The sequence below is a fragment of the Salvelinus fontinalis genome, chromosome 3, assembly GCF_029448725.1.
Source record: "Salvelinus fontinalis isolate EN_2023a chromosome 3, ASM2944872v1, whole genome shotgun sequence".
NCBI classification, from domain to species: domain Eukaryota; kingdom Metazoa; phylum Chordata; class Actinopteri; order Salmoniformes; family Salmonidae; genus Salvelinus; species Salvelinus fontinalis.
The window spans coordinates 10,909,384-10,928,236 of record NC_074667.1 but is presented as its reverse complement, the minus strand read 5'-3'; the positions used below and the strand labels follow the sequence as shown (position 1 = coordinate 10,928,236).

Sequence of the window (18,853 nt, the reverse complement as noted above, 5' to 3'; positions counted from 1 at the left end):
GGTGGACGGCTCGCTGATCGACCTGTGCGGCGCCACCCTCCTGTGGCGCACGGCCGAGGGCCTCTCGCGCACCCCCACCGTGAAGCACCTGGAGGCCCTGCGGCAGGAGCTGAATGCCGGGCGGCCCCAGTGCCCCGTGGGTTTCAACACCCTGGCCTTCCCCAGCCTCCGCCGCAAGGAGATCCTGGATGAGAAGCAGCCCTGGGCCTATCTCCGATGCGGCCATGTGCACGGCTACCATGGCTGGGGAGGCCAAGGACGGGAGCCTGAGGATGAGGTGGTGGAGGTGGGCCGGGAGAGGGAGTGCCCCATGTGCCGAACCAGGGGGCCGTATGTACCGTTATGGCTGGGATGTGAGGCGGGGTTTTACCTGGATGCAGCACCGCCCACACACGCCTTTAGTCCGTGCGGTCATGTGTGCTCGGAGAAGACGGCAGCGTTCTGGAGTCAGATCCCGCTGCCACACGGCACACACACCTTCCACGCCGCGTGTCCGTTCTGCGTGCAGCAACTGGCCGGCGAGAGCGGCTACCTCAGACTCATCTTCCAAGGGCCCCTGGACTAGATAATGGACAGTGGTCTCCTCCCAAACCCCAACTGATGCTTCACAACTACCAGGGTTGTGATCATTAGGGCACACAACCGAAAACATCTTAAAACATTTTGCAACAGAAAATGAACATTTGAGTTTCTTATTGAACAAATCCAGGTAGTCCCTCACTGTTTCAGACAGTTTTTTTTCTTCTGTTTGGCGCTCTAATGAACATGACCCATGGCCATTCGATAACCAAGTGAATGGTGGAAAAACCGCTAAAGGACTGTTAAACATTTCTTAACTTAAATATTTTGGAGAGCTACGGAATACTTTTTTTGCTTCTCTCATTTCAAGTGACCTTTTTTCTAGCAGTGCTGTTTTCGATACTATAATTCTATTTTCATGTTAACAATGAAAAAGTGCTACAGTATATGCCAGCACAGAAAACTCTTCCACAGGTGCAGATTTGTAATGTTCTGATGCAAAATCCATTGTGAGGATGTGTGGTGTGGCTTGATGTATATAGCCGTTTCTTTTTCTATCTGAAACTTATGAGGCAATTGTAGCATAAACAAGCATACTTTGTAATGCTAGCTACTGTTTTGGAAGTGACCTCCTTTTTCTTAGACATGAAGACCTATGTTGTTAAACTAGGCCTAGTAAAATTAATATTTGGCGATTGGGTAAAAAAAGTGCTTATGACCTTATACCTTTTTACCATAAATCCCAACATGTACCCTATCTTAATGTTATCAATCACCACATCAACAGGTATAAGGTGGTATAAGAAGTGGAAGAAGTACATAATAAAAAACAATATCACTTTTCTCTCTGTGTACCCTTCTGTACAAGGACTGGAGAAACAGATCTATAAATTGACTGGTGGAAACTTGTCGACATTGACACTGTGTCCAGAATGTGTTGAAGCAAGCAAGTGATCCGTTTTTGATCAATTGAAGTGTGGCCCTAAACACCTTGACTTTTCATATGGTATGAAAGTTTTACCCTCTCATCTTCCATGTGTACCTGCATTCAGTGTGTATATAATATTTATGTTTGTGTGTATGTTAATGTTAATGTACCCGTGTTTCGTCTTCTGATCTTAATTGACACAGTGATTTGTACTCCAATTTGAGTAATGTCTGAGAGCTTATTTTCTTTTCCGTTCAACCAACTTATATTCAAGTTTTACCAATTTGTTCTGCTTTATATCCTCTTGATCGCCTGATGCCTTCATACAGGATGTTGAGTATTATTTCTGCAAAGAGGGTTGCTGTGGCGGACAACAGAATTTTTTACCAACTTGAAACAATAAAAGTTAAAAGCTTTGAAATTGTTCACATTTGTGAGTGCTCTCTTTTTTCCCAATCCACTGTTGGACTCCAAGATCATCAATAGACACTGGACAGAACTCATGTATACTAGATATTTGGTGTATTTAGCTAAAATAAATAAGATATGCAATAACATTCACCCTATTATACACAGTATTCATTTGGATTGACAGTACTAGCTAGTTCACATAAAAATGACCTTTTCCACTTATGAGAATGTGAAAATTGTCAGTTGTAAGCAGTAGGTAGGGGATGGGCAACTATATTTGTATTTTTTTTAGGAATTAATTTGGGTTCTCAACTAACTGTTGAGAGTTGGAATAATAGAATACACAAGGTGCAATTTAGAAATGTGTTTGTGCATCAGCAGTCACTCAATTAGCCCATGTCAGCTAAAAGGTTTTCGATTGGTAAGTTAGTCTAGCGGCCAGCTATCTAAACTTGTAGTAAGCATGGGCGAATTACCGACCAGGGTGGGGCCCATTGATCATCAGTTATCATATTAAAAACTGAAAACATTTGCGTTCATCCTATGGCAAAATGTGTAGAATTGCAAGAAATAAGATGTAAAACTGCACATTTTTCTCTCCACCACATGGCAAAACATTCTTCTCTCCACCACATGGTAAAATGAGTAAAATTGAAAGAAATAAGATGTAAAACTGCACATTTTTCTCTCCATCCCATGGAAAAACGAGTAAAATTGCATGAAATTAGTTATAAAATTGCTAAATGTTCTCTCCACCCCATGGCAAAATGTGTAAAATTGCAGGATTTTTTGTTGTTGTTGTTTGTTATCTCTTCACTCCCATGAGGCGGGTGCACTGAAATGTTTTACTCAGAAGGTGGGGAGGGGGGTGTATGGATATGGGTACGCAGACCCACTGCAGCCCCTCATGAGGAGTTCCGTTTTTTTGTGGCCCCCCACGCCAATCAAAGTTGCCCATCCTGCAGTGAAGTAGGTGGTGTGCTGTGATGAAAGTGACTGCATGGTTATGCTCGAAAGAACTCGAAGAAGATTGTTCGCGCAGTGCATTATGGTGTCTGTACCGGCGGTTTGCTTGATGTTTTCGCCTGGTTCGTCTAATGTTAGCGTGATGGTGGAAAGAAGAATCAAGAACTAATGTGTTTCTAACAACAGGTACCAGACATGACGCACCTTCTTTTGGTTTGTCTACTCTTCAGAAAAGCTCAGCGATCATGTATTTGTGTGGACTGCTTCCGTCTCTGTTTGGCTGTCAAATGGCTAACGTTTTGCTAGCTTCGATTATCAGTCTACGTGTAACCAGCTGGTCTCTTCAGGCTGCTGCAGTCGTGGGTAGCTACTCGAATATCAATGCTCGAAGAGTAAATTGTATATCGTCTGTAAAGAGTAATTAGAAAAATGGTCAATGACAGTTAATGTTGCCGGATGACGGGGAAATGCGAATGAGGACGGCGGTGTTTCATAGTTAGCTACAGTAGCTAGGTTACTTAACTAACTAGAGTTATAGTTCTATCTTGTTCCCCACCTGAGATAGTTAACGTTAAGAAGCTACAGTTGTCTAGCAGTGTGGTGAGGCAAACACCTCTCTACTATCTAGCTATTTAAAAAGTGAAACAAATAACGCTAATTTGATTGTCAGTTAAAACTGTCATCTGATCAGATACCCAGCTAGTTAAAAAAATGACCACATAATCATCATCCCTGGTGGTGTTGGAACATTATCTGAATCGCAGAGATAGCTGACTATATTTTCTTGACATTTTGCATTGTAAAGTTTTGATCCATATAGCCCTCAGCTAGCGAATTTACTTTTGATTGTAGCTGTCAATGTAACCGTTAGTTAGCAAGCTACATGCATTAACATTTGACGTTGTTGATATAGGCAGCTACGATGTCATTGCCCAATGACGTGTTCAGTGTGTGGTGATGCACGTGACGTTGGTGTAAATCAGTCATATGAAGAGTTAATGTCTGCTATAAATCATTTATTTGCTTATTTCACCATGCATTCGATATTGTATGTTACTGAAACTGACAACAATATATATCCATATTGACAGGAGCTGATTGTAGCCTATAGGTACCCGCCCACCTTTCACCCTAATCTTTTCAACAGACTGATTAGACAACAGAGGATCTTGGCTCCTGTAAGCAGTTTATCATGGTCTCAGTTGCTAACACAACACTGTTTTCTAGTCTGATTATATTGGTTAACCTATAGGCCCTGTTCTAGGCACCCTCCACTTTAATCACCAATGGTGAATTACTTTGAATTTAATAATTCAGTTTAGGTAGACAGGGCTAGTTTTGCAGACAAAGCAATAACTGAATCAATACACAGAGGAAGTGAGTCAAAAGGCATCGCTTTTCTCACTGTTCAGATTATAGCCTAACACCTGCTCAACTGCACCTCGGAGCCACAATTGTCTGAGCGACAATACATCTGCAGCATCTGCACTTTCACTTCTGCTTCACACTAGTGACTTGTGACAATAACCGAATGTCATTGTTGTGCACAGACAAATGGGCTGACATTTGAATTGATTGACTATTGACACAAGTGTTCCACTGTATCCTTCCTCTCTCAACATTTAGTTTTCTATGGCCCTATTTTCAATGCCCTTGGACTAAGAGCTCTGAAGATGGTCCAGTTTAGGGTTTCTATTTTGTTACCGCAAACATGAATGCTTAGGCTATGTCTTTGTTTTGTATTGATACTCTCTGACTCAGTGCTATGTTTGCTAACTCAGCTAGCCTCTGTGGAGAGGTGCACCGATGCCATGGCCTCCAGCCACAGCTCTTCCCCAGTGCCTCATCCCAGCAGTGGTGGCAGCGAGGGGATCTTCCGGAAGGACAGGGACCCTTCCTCACGACACTACAGGCCCGTCCACTCCCTGCCTGACGTCTGCCCCAAGGAGCCCACGGGTAAAGAACTAGCCTACATTTATGGTTGGCCAGCAGTCTTACAAGATGAATATCTATAAAGGTTCATCTTGTGTCACTGTTGATCAGCCATATGCTGACTGCAGTCCTATTTGTCTACCCCTCTCCCAAAGTGTGCACTTGTACACTCTCCCTCATGGATTTAAAATGAATGGATTGGTGTAAGAATCTCCCTCCAGCCGTTCTTGCACCAATCCAAAGCTTTTAAATGCATGAGCGGAAGAGAACGAGTGCACACTTCTTGGTGAAGGGTGGAAAAATTGGTAGCCTCAAATGAGAGCGCAGCGCTGAGGATGGTGGGTCAGGGTATAGAATTGGAGCGCAACCATGGAATGCATCTCAAGATGCATTGAACGTTTTATTACTGCTGAAGGTTTCTACTGACTACATTTCCCACGTGCCCTTGCAGCCGAGGTAGCCCGGGGGCTGTGCGAGGGCCCGTCTGTGGTGGCCGACCAGCACAGGTGGACGGTGTACAACTCCAAGGTGAACCTCCCGGCCGCGCTGAACGACCCACGACTGGCCAAGAGGGAGTCTGACTTCTTCACCAAAACCTGGGGCCTGGACTTTGCCGAGACAGAAGTCATGCCCTCCTTCTACCTCCCCAACATCACAAAGGAACACTTTGGCCCCTACCTGCAGGAAACGGCTCAGGTAACGAATACACCCCGCTGCCCCTGTCATTTAGTGTGAATTATTCAGTAGATTGGACTGAAGTAGAGGCCACTGTCTGGCCTGGGTTGCGCTCATTAGGGTATGCAACAGAGAACATTTAAAAACATGTTGCAATGGAAAAGAAAAATGTGCATTTCTTATTGGGCAAGTCCAAATAGTCCCTTCCAGTTTGTCTGTTTGGTGCCTAATGAACACAGTCCAGTTGTCAAATCCTCTTTCTATTGTTTGGTTATTACCTTGGAACTGCCCTGTGCAATGTAATGAACATTGCATTTTAAGCTATTTCTAAGACTTTGTCCTCTTCCCTTTACTCATGGTCTATTAGGCCTAAACTAAATCATGTCTGTGTTTCTCTGTAGAGGGAGAAAATCCATGAGCGATGCAAGAGTATCTGTTCCAACAAGGATGAGCTGGATGCTGTCTCCAGCATCACAAACAACCACGGTATGCAATATTAAACAGCTCTGCACCTGGCGCCTACAGTATCTATTCTGGGCCTTTAACGGACAAATCCATCTTGTTATTAGTTTTGTCAAATATCACATTTCCTTTGTGTTTAAGTGGGTTGATTCAACTAATGTGCTTTTTCACTTTCTGTTCTTCGTAGACAAATCAAGAACAGAGTTGGAGCAGGTGCCCAAGGTAATTACTTCCTCTTGTTTTGTGTTGTAACCGTGTGAGTTGTGGGGATTTCTAGAGCCCTATTGAACCGTTTTGTCCCCTTGATTTGACTGTATGCTCTCATGATCCTCAAACGGTCATACCATTAACTTTCTTTTATAATATATTGTTTAATTGTATTAATATCTCCCTAGACCAGCTAGAGCAGCACGCATACTATTTGGTTGTGGATTCCAAAATTAACATCTGGCTTAAACAGATCTTCATGAAGCCTGACTTTGCGCTAGACGACCCAACGACCTTTAACGCGGTCCTACCATGGTCCCACTTCAACAGCGCTGGCGGGAAGAGCAGCAGGGACATGGCATCGTCACGGTTACTACAGGAAAAGGTGAGCCGACGGAAAATTGTCATGTCCTGCATTGTTTCATTGCTTCACCGTCATGTTTCCTGTTGTTGGCTACTCCCTCTCTTTCTCAGCTGAGCCACTACCTCGACGTGGTGGAGGTGAGCATCGCGCGCCAGATCTCCCTGCGCTCCGAGGCTTTCTTCCACGCCATGTCCTCCCAGCACGAGCTCCAGGACCGCCTCACCGAAACCGCCCGCGCCGTGGCAGTCCTCCGTGGCCGCACGGCCGCCATCGAACGCATCATGTGCGAAGGCCCGCTGCGGGCACTGCGGCAGGCGCTGACGCGCTCCAACTGCGCGCGGCTGCACAACAAGCTGAAGCTGATGGCGGCGGTGCATCAGAGCCAGCCCACTGTGCAGCTGCTGCTCTCCACCTCGGAGTTCGTTGGGGCCCTGGAGCTCATCGCCACCACAAAGGAGGTGCTGCAGCTGGAGCTGCAGGGGATACACAGCTTCAGGTGGGGGGGGGGGGGGGGGGGGGGGGGGGATGAAGACGAGTGGGGGATGTTTGTGTTACGTACTCAGATCTATCTATGCACACGGTGGTGACACTCGTCTGATTTAAATGCACTGACACTCATGAGACAATCGTACATCAAATGATAGTTAGCGTGGACTGCTGCGTACTATTTATTGTGAGTAAGCTTGAAGCACAAATGCAGCGTGGTGGCAGAACTGTATCACGCTGAAAGTTTACACACCACTTCTCGTCAGAAAGTTTACACACCACTTCTCGTCAGAATGCTTTTCAGAGTTTTGCGTTAATATAAGTCATTTTAAACACGAGTCCCAGCCCATAGTTAAACATAGTGAAATACTCTGTGTATTTTAGAGTGTGGCCTTGTGATGTGTCTGACGTCTCCTGTCTTCCCCCCCCCCCCCTGCAGACACCTGGGCTCGCAGCTGTGTGAGATGGAGAAGCTGATAGACAAGATGATGGTGGAGGACTTTAGCATGTACTCCAGGAGTGACCTCAGCAGGAGTCTGGAGGAAAACGGACAGGTCATGGAGAAGGTCTGTAACGTTGAGATAAAATATGAACAATGTTTATATTTAATTCTGTGGTCGTTTTATATTTAACTCATTCGTTCTCAAATGACTTCCCTGGCTACATAAAGGTTTAAATGCACTAAATCCGCTGTCAGAAGACAAAAATAAGTTCTGGTTTGAAGGTTGATGCTGAGTTCAACCGTAAATGTTGAGAATGTGACGGTGTAGTTGGAGCGCCATACTGAGGTTGTTTTTTGTCACAGTGGTCACAGATGCAATACAAACGTTTAGTCTCAATAAAGGTGGGTCTGACTCTTCCGTTTGCTACTTGGAATCAAGTGAATGCAAATGGCACGTTTGGGGCAATCTCGAGATTGTTCAGATCAGAGGAAACGTCAGTGTGTTGATATCTTCAATCATCAACCCTAATTTACATTTCAGTAGCTCAATTGCCAATTGCCTTTTGTTATGTGTATGGGAACTTTGAATGACTCTGAAGGACACTTTAATTATCTGCATTACGTGGAAATCATTGTGTTAATTGGTTTGAAATATGAATCTCTTTGTTTATTGTAATTTAATTGATGAATTGGTGTCTTATCATTATTGATCTCTTGAAGTGAAGAATTACTCTGATTGGCGTTATTGGGTTTTATAGTATTGCTCTCTGTCTGTCTGTCTCTCTCTCTCTCTCTCTGTGTTTGTGTGTGTGGGGGGGAGACAGGACAGGCTGGAGTCTCTAGTGTTTGGCTTGCTGAGGCAGCGGAAGCTGGATTTTCTGGACATCTACAGTGACGAGATGATCCTAGCAGCCAAAAGCATCGTCACACAGGTAAAAGACCAGACAAAAAGTATCAGAGCAGACTATATTCATAGATCATAAAGATTTATGGTGAAATTAGGAAAAGGGCTTGCCATATTAAGAGTATTTCCCAAAACCTCTCCTCCAGCACCCCCTCCCAGTTCCACTTTGTTGGTCTATTCCTGAGCTAGCACACCTGTATCAAACGAGAAATGCATTTTGAATGAGTAAAACCGATATGGAAAGTAACACTCTTATCCCGCAGTCTGTTGTCGACTCGGTGTCGCAGGTTGAAGAAATTGACACTGACATCGTCACGAAGTGAGTAGTACAGCTAGCTATACATTGCATGCGTTTTGTATATGCTTGAGCACATTGAGCTAAAGGTAATATCTCCCAAATGCACTGGAGGTGTGGTCAAAATATGGCCTGGTGTTCTGCGAATCCTTCCTCAACAAAGGAAAGGAAGCTAACCCAGTTGTTTGGTTGTCTTAACAACAACAATGAGTTAAACTGCGTTAATCTGACATCCTGCTATTGAAAGCGGTGCTTGGAGTATGACACGAGGGCTATGAAAACAATGTGTGGGTGGAAATCTAATTGAGGGCGTAACGTTAGATTGTCAGATAGAAACTTATTGCTCTTCAACGGGCGGCCCGCTGACCAAATTCTGCCTTCAGATCATTTTGATTTGGCCCCCCAAGTTTTATTTTTTGTTGCATAAATAGAGACATACAGTGCCTTCGGAAAGTATTCAGAACCCTTGACTTATTCCACATTTTGTTACGTTACAGCCTTATTCTAAAATTGATTAAATAAATACAAATCCTCCGCAATCTACACACACTACCCCATAATGACAAAGCAAAAACAGGTTTTTGAGAGAAAAAAAAGAAAAAAAAACATACCTTATTTACATAATTTTGAGGGACATGGCACTATATACCACCTGAACGCATTCATTTGAATGTAATTGAGTATTTATGTTTGGACATACAAAATTACCATAATTTAAAATCAGTCCTCATTTAACAATGCTTACCTACCTATGAAAGCCATTGAAGCAGACCTAAAGTAAAAAAATATATATATTGTTCACATGAGTAAAAATGCTATGCATTGCTGGTGTGACCTTCCTGGTAGAGCTCTGTTATTTCCAAAATAAACATTAAGCTGGCAAAGAAAAACAAAACAGGATTGCAATTTCTTATTTGAGTTGTTAGTAATAGGAATTGAAGGTGACATTATTTAAAAAACAGAGTTGAAGGGTTCTTTCTGTTGCAAAACATTTTGATACGGTTTGCACTAATGAATACAACCCTGCTTTCTGGTTGGTCAGGCTGGCAGACCAGATGCGTCTGATGACCTTCCCCCAGTGGTTTGAGCTGCTGAAGTCCGTCTTTGAGAACTTCGTTCTCTTCCTGAAGAGGATAAAGGTGAGGATCATACTTTATTAAAACACAATCCCGGTCAGATAGATTTAATCAAAATGGTATTTATGGAATTGTCTTCTTGCTGAATAGAAGACTTGAAGAAAGTTTAAGAGAGATGCCTTGCTATGTAAATTGGCATCGAAGAATAGAATAACACTTCAGCATGGGTTATTTTGGCAGTGTCTACACATCTATCTTTGGCATTTTTCATTGGTGTACAAACCAGCTGTTTTAAAGTACATTATTTTACTGGCCCATTGTAGTACATGATTAATTCCTTTTGTGTAGGACTCTGATGATCTGTGCCTTTCATTTATCTTGTGTAGTTAGCGGGGTTGGTGTCAATTCCATTTCAATTCAAGAAGCTTTTCAGTAAGGAAAATGTCTAATTGAAATTTGTTTACTTTCTGAATTGACTGGAATTTAAATGGAAGTGACCACAACCCTGGTAGTTAGTTCCTCCGCCCTATAAGTTTGTCCTTATGCTGTGCCCTACAGGCGACGCTGAGTGTGGTGAGGAATGTCGTGCTGGAGGCGCTGGACAGCAACCAGAAGAGCCGTCTGCTGGAGCGGGCTGCAGCGGGGGGCCTGACTGAGGCCCCAGGAACCCCTCTCAACCAGGAGGAAGCAGAACTGGCCTACCTCACCCACGAGGGCCTGTTCATCAGCGACGCTCTCAATGATGCCCGGCTGCACCTGGGGGCAAGCACAGGCCAGGAGCAGAGCTCCACCATGGGGCCCAGGCAGGCCCTGTCACGTATGGATGGTTGTGGTAGTGACTCCGCCTCGGGGACCACCGAGTCGTCCTCCAGCAGGGAACACGCTTTCCAGCCAGGAGGGGCCGCCATCTCGTGAGTCACTCACCACCTTCACCAACCACAAACACACGGTTAACACTATTGAGTCAGGATATGCTGTGCTGGCCTGGTTATTATTCCACCAAAGTAAAGTTTGGGTTGGCAAGGTAGTGTGAAAAAGATTCAATACAAGCTGCACATCTGTATACACTCAGGAAATCAAAGTAACTGTCCAGTGTTTCCAGATTCCTATCAAATATGATCTATAATTAATTACAATATACGTGAAATAGTTTTCCTTCCAAAATGTTTTATGCTAAAATGCAGCTTTTCTGTGTTTTGAATGGTGTGAGCGTACCCCAACAAAAGAATACAGGGTTATTCTGGATCAAAAAAGGGGCTTAGGTGGTGGGAGTGGCAGGGGGGCGCAGTCGGTCCGTTAGCGAGAACATTTGAGGCCCCCATTTTGGTGTTGTAGAAACATATTTTTGAAGTTAAGTCAATTACCTGCAATTCTACATGTTCTCTAAGCTCCATGGGAGAATATAATTTCCTGCAATTCTATACATTTTTCTGTGGTTAACCCTAGAGTCGATGTCCGCTACCCTCTGGAAATCAAGTTGGCATAATAATTTAAAAAATCCTAATTTAAAAAATAAAAAAAATCTCTGTTTTAAGCTAGATACATCCACCGCATCCTCTGTCGGCCGTCCTGCGGTGGAAGGTGGCCGAGCTACAGCAGTGTTTGTTAGACCAGGAGACATCCCGAAATCAGTCCTCTCACAGAAGACTATTATGACTCCTCTATATAGAGATTCAAACTCCGCTTTCCTCTATGACCCCCACAAGCGTCCCCGGACTGGTCTGAAGTCAGTGCTGCCGATCTGCCACCTTCCGTCTGTAGCATCCGAACAGTTTGGGCAACAACATTAATATAACCCCTCTGTGGAAAGGTGGGGGTCTCTCTAAGACGCCTGAAAGGTAGCCCAGTACCAGTTCAAACAAATGATGTATATTAGGTACAGCACCCTGTTCACAAAAATGGATCGCTCCTACAGACAGTGAGTCATGTGGCCGTTGCTTGCTATATTAAGCAAATTACTTTTTTATACTTTATTTCGTATCGTCTACTACCGAGTGTCCCTTCCTAAGTGCCATCTGTATTCTGTACAATAGAATTACAAAAAAAAAGGTGCAATTGTATTTCTATGCTGTCTGTCCGGCTGCAGGTCCAGTGAGGACATGATGCCCAGTGACCTGGAGCTGGGCCGCGTGGCCAATAACATCCAGGAGCTGCTCTACACCGCCTCAGACGTCAGCCACGACCGCTGTGTCAAAGTCCTCATGGCCAGAGCCAAGGTAGCTAGCTCGTTTAACGCATGACATGACAGGATAAACAACGCGCAGCATGACCAATGCACTCTCAGCTGGCTTATGTGTGACTTTCCGTTGATGTTCTGAAGTGACAAAGTAAAATGGGAATAACTCTGTCCTTGCTAGTAGTATTTCATGTTTGTAACCTTGAAAACATCCCTTTCTCTCTCCGTCAGGATGGCTCCCTGGAGCGTCTGAGCTCGGCAGAGTTTGTGTTTCTGTCCCAGGCGGTGGAAGGCTTTGTGAGGGACACAGAGAAGCTGTGCTGCAGGCGCAGTGTGTCCCTAAGGGGGGCGCTACAGAGCCAGGCCAACCGCTTTGTCCACCGCTTCCACGAGGAGCGTAAGACCAAGCTCAGGTATTAGACTGGAGAGTACAGACACACACACACTTCTAAATAGGGAATAGAGGTGCAATACTTCAGGAACTTAAACCGTCTATCCTAACTGTGCGTGTGGGTTTTCTCCAGTCTGCTGCTGGACAATGAGCGGTGGAAGCAGGCAGAGGTTCCTGCAGAATTCCAGGACCTGGTTAACTCCATAGCAGATGGCAGGATCACACTACCCGAACGCAAACCCCAAGGTAACATACCATTTGAGCACAAAATGAACACCCGCCACCTGCGGGTAGATTTAGATATTGGCAGGTTGGAATGTCTATTTGCAGGACTCTACAGTGCGAGTATTACATTCGCGAATAAAAAGTCAAAAGTCAAGTATGAGCACAGTTAGGGTTAGAAAAATGCTGCAGTAGTTGTTTTCAAAGTTTTTCTGCTGTTCTGTTTCCTAGCTGCTAATCGCTCAAAGAAATAGGAATCCTATGTCCCACCAACACAGCCTGGCCAGGGGAGCTATGCACACTAAATGAAGTGCTGATAGATTCATTTTGGATGCGTTGCGCACAGGCTTAAAAGTTGGTCCATTTACTCAAGTCTGCAATGTAAAACTTTGTCATGTTTTTTGGTAATTTACATTGCGAGGTTGTTTTTCAATGTTAGTTTGAGTCTGTTGCTTCAACTGATGGCAAAGAGACAGATCCCAAATCTCAGACCACTCGAGTGGCTCAGTTACCATGGTAACCTCCCACCCTTAAAGGGGCAGCTGAACATTTTGTCTGGTATTTTGGTTAAGACTCAGGTCACAAAAATGAAATGAAATTCAGCAATATACCACATTACTTCTTACTATTGTATTTTTCAGAAACATTACAAAGCATGGTCATCTGTTTTTTGATGTTTATGTAATTATGACAAATATTTTGGCTGGTAAAAGACCTGAGTGGCTGGTAGATATTTTAATCTACCTGCCACAGTGGCTGGTGGACTAAAGTGAAGCTCTGCACGACTGTCGGTCCAGGTTCCCGATGGTCAGTCCACCCAAAAATATTTGTCTGTCCCCAGACTGACTGAGTTTATTTCCTGTCTTCTCAATACCAGGCACAGAAGAAAGGAAACCAAGTGATTATTTGCACATTGATGGCCAGAAATATGCTGTTGTTGGGTAGGAAACTACAATAAATGCTCATTTCCACTCCCACATTCAAAACGTAAGGCTTGTAGGACAAATGATGAGACCCTTATTGACTGGTGACCTGTGTCCTCCTCATCAGCACGGCGTTACTACTGATCCGTGTCTTCCTGGAGTACTGTCAGTGTGTCAACGACATCCCGTCCATCTCCACGGACATGCTCACCCGCCTCTCAGACCTACTCAAGGTAACGCCACGCCCCGCCCCCCGTGTAGCAACAGTCTAAATGGTGGGCTGAGTGTTGGCTACATTTACCTGGCAAGCATCCCACTAACAAACTGCCATTGTGTTGTATTGACTGGTACCTGACCCCTCCCCCCCTCTCCTTTGACAGCACTTCAACTCGCGGAGCTGCCAGCTGGTCCTGGGGGCAGGAGCACTTCAAGTGGTGGGACTTAAGACCATCACCACTAAAAACCTGGGTATGTACCAGGGCATGTGAGAGGAGCGTCTTGCCCAATTTGACTAGAGAGCGGAGTGCGATTCCCGCCACTCCAGTAGCGCTCCTTTCACAATCTCAGGGCATGCCCGGCCCAGCATGCATCTGTAGTCTACTTGTGTGCTGCCATCTACAGCCCCTTGCTTTAGCTACTGTCATGGAGTTCGCTAAATATTTTCTTAAAGAAACTGATAAAACACACAGCTGCTAAATCAAGGTGACAAAGATGACGACCAAGAGCAAGAGGGGGAGTGTAGTGTTCACAACCTGAAGAATCATTGTGGAATCTGAAGAGACACACATCCCGAAAGCATGATGGTGTACTTACTACATGCACATGCTAAAAGAAAGGGACGAGGTGGGTAGATGACTACAGTGTATTCAGACCCCTTGACTTTTTCCAAACTTTCTTACGTTACAGCCTTCAACTAAAATGGATTCAATTATTTGTTTTCCTCACAAGACAGATTTTTTGACATTTTTGCAAATGTATTACAAATTTAAAACATACGTTATTTACATAAGTATTCAGACCCTTAGCTTTGAGACTAAAAATTGAGCTCAGGTGCATCCTGTTTCCAATTATCATCCTTGAGATGTTTCTACAACTTGATTGGACATGATTTGGGAAGGCACACACCTGTCTATACAAGGTCCCACAGTGCATTTCAGAGCAAAAACCAAGCTCTGAGGTCGAAGGAATTGTCCGTAGAGCGCTGAGACAGGATTGTGTCGAGGCACAGATCTGTGGAAAGGTACCAAGTCTCAATGTCCTTGAGTGGCCCAGCCAGAGCCCGGACTTGAACCTGATCGAACATCTCTGGAGACCTGAAAATACCTGTGCAGCGACGCTCCCCATCCAACCTGACAGAGCATGAGAGGATCTGCAGAGAAGAATGGGAGAAACTCCAAAATACAGGTGTCCCAAGCTTGTAGCGTCATACCCAAGAAGACGCCAGGCTCTAATTGCTGCCAAAGGTGCTTCAACTGAGTAAAGGGTCTGAATACTGTAAATGTGATACGTTTTCTTATTTTTAATAAATTTGCTAAAATATCTAAACCTGTTTTTGCTTTGCCATTATGGGATATTGTGTGTAGATTGAGGGAGGGGGGAAAAAACTATTCAATCAATTTTAGAAAAAGGCTGTAAAGTACCAAAATGTGGAAAAAGTCAAGGGGTTCTGAATGCTTTCCCCGAATGCACTGCAAGTGTGTCCATTGTAGCAAAGTGTTTCTAAACTAAAAATCAGGTCTCTTAAAAGTTGAATTCATTTTTGTTCTGTTATCTAAACAATAGGCCGTAATTGATTTTGGCCTGTCATATTCCCATGTTCAAGAAGCTTTCTGTTCGGATAGGGTTATTTTGCCTATTAACCTTGAGGCCTGCTTATAGAAGAAAATAAACTGCATCTCTGCCCAGCCTAGTAATAGTGGCCAAAAGGGTGTTTAGCATCCCCAGTGGCTCTGCAAGAGAATGTCTGCTACTGGCTGACAGGCTTCTTCATGAGCCTGAAGCCACAGATTGGCCAAACTCCTGTTTCTAAAAATGTATTCAAAGGCACTGTCATTTTTCATTAAATAAAAATTAAGTCACCGCCTATATGCGCAACTTATAGACTATAATTTAATACAACAAAATGTTTAGATGCTGAGCGCTTTGTCCCTACCAGCCAATTGTGTCGCGCTTCAAAGTATTTCTTTGTAGGCTATAGCCTTGAAATAATATAAATAATTTTCACACCCTGTCTGGCTCCTGGGCTATTTAGTGTTAATATACTGTTTAATATGACATGTAGCATATTTGAAATGATATGCGCTTCTTATATTCACCTTTAAGTTTTCAAATACTTTTCAATGAAATCATATGGCTTAGTTTCAATACTTCAATCCAAAATGGTAGGTCCAGGTAGTCACAAAAATAGATGGGTGTTGGTTAAATAGTGATTTTAATGGAGTGAATTAGGAACGGCAGTTTAACCTGTGGGCGCAGAGCGGTTGGAAAGGACTTGGCGTGCCGGAGCAGGGAGCAGGCTCTGGGATTTCCAACTGCTCAACTCCGCTCACATACTCTGCTATGTACTACTTGGGCGTGTCCAATAAGACAAGCGCAATTCCATTTCAAAACATTTTAAATTGTCTGGTGTTTGCCCTACTGAACACAACCCAGTGCTTTGCTATGAACCGTAGGCTTTGCCTCACTACAGGGTTACCTCCACATTTAGTGTGTGTCTTTCCCCAGCCCTGGCCTCTCGCTGTCTTCAGCTGGTGGTTCACTACATTCCCATCATCAGGGCCCACTTTGAGACCAAGCTGACACCCAAGCAGTACAGTGTCCTCAGGCACTTTGACCACATCACTAAGGTGAGCACAGACAACCACAGACCTCCACGCACGAGGACCGTATTCTAGTTCGGAGATTCACTTGTAAGCCGTGAGTGACGCGATGTGCAAGCCTTGAGTTTTAAGACACATTTTTTCCCCCCCTCCTGTTTTTGGCCAGGACTACAACGATCACATAGCGGAGATCTCCGCTAAACTGATGACGATCATGGACAGCTTGTTTGAGAAGGTGCTGTCTAAGGTGAGTTCTACAGGTCCAAACCGCTCTCAAACTCTCCCCGTCTCACCTGCAATACCACTTTATAAAGATCGCTGGAGCCAGTGTCAATCAGTGTATCAACATATGTGAATATCTACTTCGTCTCCTGCCAGTATGAAGTTAAGGCCCCCATGCCTTCGGCCTGCTTTCGCAACGTGTGTAAACAAATGGGCAAAATGCACGAAGCCCTTTACGAGCTCCTACCTGAGGAACAGGCACAGGTAACATATGGCAATAATACCACAGAGAACTTATTCAAATTTGTCATTCTGAATAATACAATGTACTACGTAAGTACGGTACCTTCTACCGCTATTCTCATGTGCTTTTATAACATACTGGGCACGTTCCAGGTTGTCGTCATTGCAGTCGCAACTGTCTAGACATGTTGAGGGTAACACTGTCTGAATATTTTTTTTTTCTCCCCGGGCCTTAGGTGTTGTTCCTGAGGATCAATGCAAGCTTTAAAATGCACCTTAAAAGGCAGCTGGCCCGTCTCGGGGTGCACCACGACGGTGGACCTCAACATGGGTGGGTGTTTCTCAAGTCTGATTATGTGGTGGTTGAGAGCAACATTTCTGTAATATTGCCAAAAAATGTCATATCTCTGCTTGGTGATTTCGATTGACCATACCAAACATAGTAATAAACATGACAGATGAAACCCTACTCCTGGACTAAAAATAATGCTCAATGGAGAATCTCTTATGAAAGTGATTTTGGTCCAGAACTAAGCTTAATGTGTCTGATAAAACAGCTTCTTGTCACCAAAGGACAATGTACCTTACAATTGCAATGGACTTGTTGAATGATGACTTGAAAGCACTTCTCTGACTCTCTCACCCCACTTCAGGCTGGTGACGGTGGATGTGGCATTTTACACTGAGAACGTTCAATCACTGAGGGCACTTGAAAAGCTGGACTTGAACATGGCTGAGATCTGGGAGCAGAAGAGGTGATGATGGGGGGAGTAGTCATCCTACCTACAGTGTGACGCCATGTTAACTCACCCTGGAGGGAAGGGAGAAACTAACTCTAAGGTACTTGTTGTAAAGAGGCTTCACCTTCCAGCAGCCAGCCTGCCCAGGGGACTATGGATCTCACTGAAGCCACCTGAAGAGGGCACTGTCTGGGTACAGAAAGAGAACTGAAGTCTGGTAGTGGTGGTGCTTCAAGGGAGAAACTGCCCCAGGAAGCAACGCTGTGGGACAAAACCCTGAAGCGGCCATGATGTAGGACAGGCTAACGTAACATGGCACCCTATTCACTATACCACCGCATTATATAGGGTGCCATTTTGGACACCGACATGGGCTTTCTTGTAAAGAGCAGCTCCGCTGAGATACGAGAGACTTTTAGGACACAACTAACTGCTGCCTGTCACATCACACTGTGTTTAATTCAATTATAGACTTTGATGATTGGCCTGAAATGTCGACATGGTTCAGAACATGTCACTTACTGGAGAAGTGATTTTTTTTTTTTCAGGTTGAAAGCATATTGTATTTCTCACGTCCGTCAACGAATAACAAGGCCACTCTGACGGATTCAGACCAGTGTTTAAGCTAAATGGTCTTGTAAGTTGACCACTGGTCTTTCATTGACGTCTAACAATTTGCACTGAATTCCGCGGTCCTATATTTAACCTTTTACTGTGCAATTTCTCTCCAATAGTAATGCCACTGAGCATTGCTAGTCAGTTAAATTGCTTGTCAGACATTATGCACAATTGTTCCCCTCTCTGTAATGACCAAGCTAAGTCATTCTATAGAAAGCATTATCTTCCAACCAGGCTACATCAAATGGGCAGTAAACTCCACTGCATCAGCGCTCTCACCTGTTGTATTGCATGAACCAACATTAGCCTCTGATTGGTTTGTCTGTAGTCGAGCTCTAACCAAAATAGTCTTATTACCCAGCTCTATTAACTGCCTGTCTGCACTGTGTGAACGTTACACCTCATCCAATGGTATATAAAAAGCGGTCTACTTCAAAAGTGCCTACTTTTGATAACTGACAGACAATAGTAAACTGTTTGAGTGCCTGTTGGACCCTCATTGCTGCTCTGGGTAAGGAAGTGTGGCAAACTGAGAATCTGACCGCATGCCTGAGCGTTTTGTCTTGAACCCCAGGAAACTGAATAAAACTTGGGACAATATGGAAGCATTTCCACTTTGGCCTTATTTGTCTGTGGAAGCCGCTAGACTTGACGCATCCATTACGAGAGAACCATTAGACCAGGGCTCTCCAACCCTGTTGCTGGAGAGCTACCCACCTGTAGGTTTTTGCTCCAACCCCAGTTGTGATTAACCCGATTTGTTTATCAACTAGATAATTATTAGAAACAGGTGCGCTAGTTTAGGGTTGTAGCGCACTGCAATAGACTATTG

General features: G+C 44.3%; 2 protein-coding genes across 2 annotated transcripts in view; both read left to right on the top strand.

Annotated features, from left to right (window-relative positions):
- Positions 1–1,873, top strand: part of LOC129838586 (E3 ubiquitin-protein ligase pellino homolog 1-like) — a 54,544-nt gene extending 52,671 nt beyond the window's left edge. The window contains exon 7 of the mRNA XM_055905664.1: positions 1–1,873. This exon is cut by the window's left edge and continues 23 nt beyond it. Coding sequence (XP_055761639.1) covers positions 1–565 — 565 coding nt within the window. The 3' untranslated portion in view covers positions 566–1,873.
- A 912-nt stretch (positions 1,874–2,785) lies between these two features.
- On the top strand, positions 2,786–18,621 carry LOC129838532 (vacuolar protein sorting-associated protein 54-like). Its single transcript, XM_055905577.1, has 23 exons — positions 2,786–3,010; positions 4,606–4,780; positions 5,208–5,452; positions 5,833–5,917; positions 6,081–6,115; positions 6,354–6,485; positions 6,575–6,960; positions 7,390–7,516; positions 8,217–8,324; positions 8,560–8,615; positions 9,634–9,730; positions 10,226–10,578; positions 11,754–11,883; positions 12,075–12,256; positions 12,368–12,480; positions 13,334–13,397; positions 13,507–13,612; positions 13,760–13,847; positions 16,104–16,225; positions 16,365–16,445; positions 16,577–16,684; positions 16,900–16,994; positions 17,317–18,621. Exons 2-23 carry the CDS (start codon positions 4,636–4,638, stop codon positions 17,420–17,422), a joined length of 2,964 nt encoding a protein of 987 aa, XP_055761552.1. The 5' UTR covers positions 2,786–3,010; positions 4,606–4,635; the 3' UTR covers positions 17,423–18,621.
- The last annotated feature ends 232 nt before the right edge of the window (positions 18,622–18,853 follow it).

Excerpts from the sequence above, each read along its gene's own strand:
- LOC129838532 (XM_055905577.1), top strand. The coding sequence starts at position 4,636 with ATGGCCTCCAGCCACAGCTCTTCCCCAGTGCCTCATCCCAGCAGTGGT. Across the intron at positions 10,579-11,753 it reads CCAGGAGGGGCCGCCATCTC|GTCCAGTGAGGACATGATGC; the intron begins GTGAGTCACTCA and ends GTCCGGCTGCAG. Across the intron at positions 13,613-13,759 it reads GCCTCTCAGACCTACTCAAG|CACTTCAACTCGCGGAGCTG; the intron begins GTAACGCCACGC and ends CTCCTTTGACAG.